The 1,490-nt window shown below is 29.8% G+C and overlaps 1 protein-coding gene across 1 annotated transcript in view; it reads left to right on the top strand.

The window, feature by feature from the left end:
- Positions 1-1,490, top strand: part of LOC123005103 (persulfide dioxygenase ETHE1 homolog, mitochondrial-like) — an 8,062-nt gene that overhangs the window by 5,582 nt on the left and 990 nt on the right. The window contains exon 2 of the mRNA XM_044398715.1: positions 510-780. Within this exon, the coding sequence (XP_044254650.1) occupies positions 510-780 (271 nt within the window). The remainder of the gene's footprint in view (positions 1-509; positions 781-1,490) is intronic.

The raw sequence follows: 1,490 nt of genomic DNA, 5'->3' as shown, positions 1-1,490 counted from the left end.
TTAATAACAAAAAATCATCACCCTGTATATCCATAACAAAGCTTCAAAGGACTATAGTTTATTTGACAAACTAGTGTTACTTTTCGGTGTAGAATATGTGGTTGCAATTTTTCGCAATGTTAAGAAAACACCCTATATTTTAATACAGGGTGCGCCGGAACTCGCACCCCAAAGAAAAATGATAGATTTTGCACTTTGACTGCTTTTATTGGTAAAATTTTTGTACCTTTACCAAATAATTATAAAAAAAAACATATACTAAATTGCAACCACATATTTCACATCGAAAAATAACATTAATAACAAAGCTTTTTTTCGCAATTTTTTACAATATTAAAAAAAACACCCTGTATTTGTATATTTACTAGTTATGAAAGCAAATCTCGTGTGGAAACTTCTCAACTAATCTACGAAATTACATCTTTAATCGACTCTTGACACATTTTATTCGAATGTCGCAAAATTGATTGAATTTTTATGAAGCCATAAATGTTTATCATTTTTTTCAGGGTATAGTATTCACTGGCGACGCTGTCCTCATCCGGGGTTGCGGAAGGACCGATTTTCAGGAGGGCGATTCAGCGACCTTGTATAAAAATGTTCATGAAAAAATCTTCAGTTTGCCTGAAGAAACGCGACTTTTCCCGGCCCATGATTACAGGGGAATGATGATGAGCAGTGTCGATGAAGAGAAACGTCTCAATCCGAGACTGACGAAGAGTTTGGAAGAATTTGTGAAGATTATGGAGAATCTGAATTTGCCTTATCCGAAGCAAATTGGTGAGGTTTAATTAATTAATTTGTTGCGAAACTTTGATATAAATTAAATTAACAAGGCAATTGAGTTAATTTACAACGAAATTTACATTTATTTTGTTACAATAATTACACGTTTTGGGGAATATTTATAGCAATTATATATCGGGTTTTAAATAATTGAAATACGAGATGCGTGAAAATTCAATTATTGTGTTATTTATTTAAGGTATCTGTTACATTTTAATTACTTGTATTATTTACTTTTTTATTGTTTTCAATTTTCGTTTTTAAACAAGTAAAAAAGTGAAACATGTTTTACTTTAATTTTGGCGAAATCTGTTGCTGTTATTTCAGTACAACCAAAACGTAAATAATGGGCATTAAAAGCGCTCCAATTTACTTGAAATACATTTTTTTTATTGCTAATAAATTTTAATTCGTTATTTGAGAACATTCCAATATCAAGAATATATTTAGATTTAGATTTAGGTTTAATTTTTTTATGTTAACAAATTTTAATTTTTTGTTTTGTAAATTGCGGCAAAACTGTGCCTCAATGACATAATATTTTGACCTATACCTATGTAAAATGTTCCGGGGAATCGATTGGCGTCAAAAAAACTACAAAATTCCTAATAGTTTTGAAGTTATAGTCGGATTTAAATTCTCGATATTTTTGACTTTATCAGAAATTTTCTCGATAACTATTCATCGTAGAGCACTGAAATTTT

The sequence above is a fragment of the Tribolium madens genome, unplaced genomic scaffold, assembly GCF_015345945.1.
Source record: "Tribolium madens isolate multiple individuals breed KSU strain unplaced genomic scaffold, Tmad_KSU_1.1 Scaffold_20;HRSCAF=117;Tcas5.2_LG4, whole genome shotgun sequence".
In the NCBI taxonomy this organism is placed as follows: Eukaryota; Metazoa; Arthropoda; class Insecta; order Coleoptera; family Tenebrionidae; genus Tribolium; species Tribolium madens.
The sequence above is the reverse complement of the archived record's forward strand: the minus strand, read 5'-3'. Positions and strand labels throughout refer to the sequence as shown.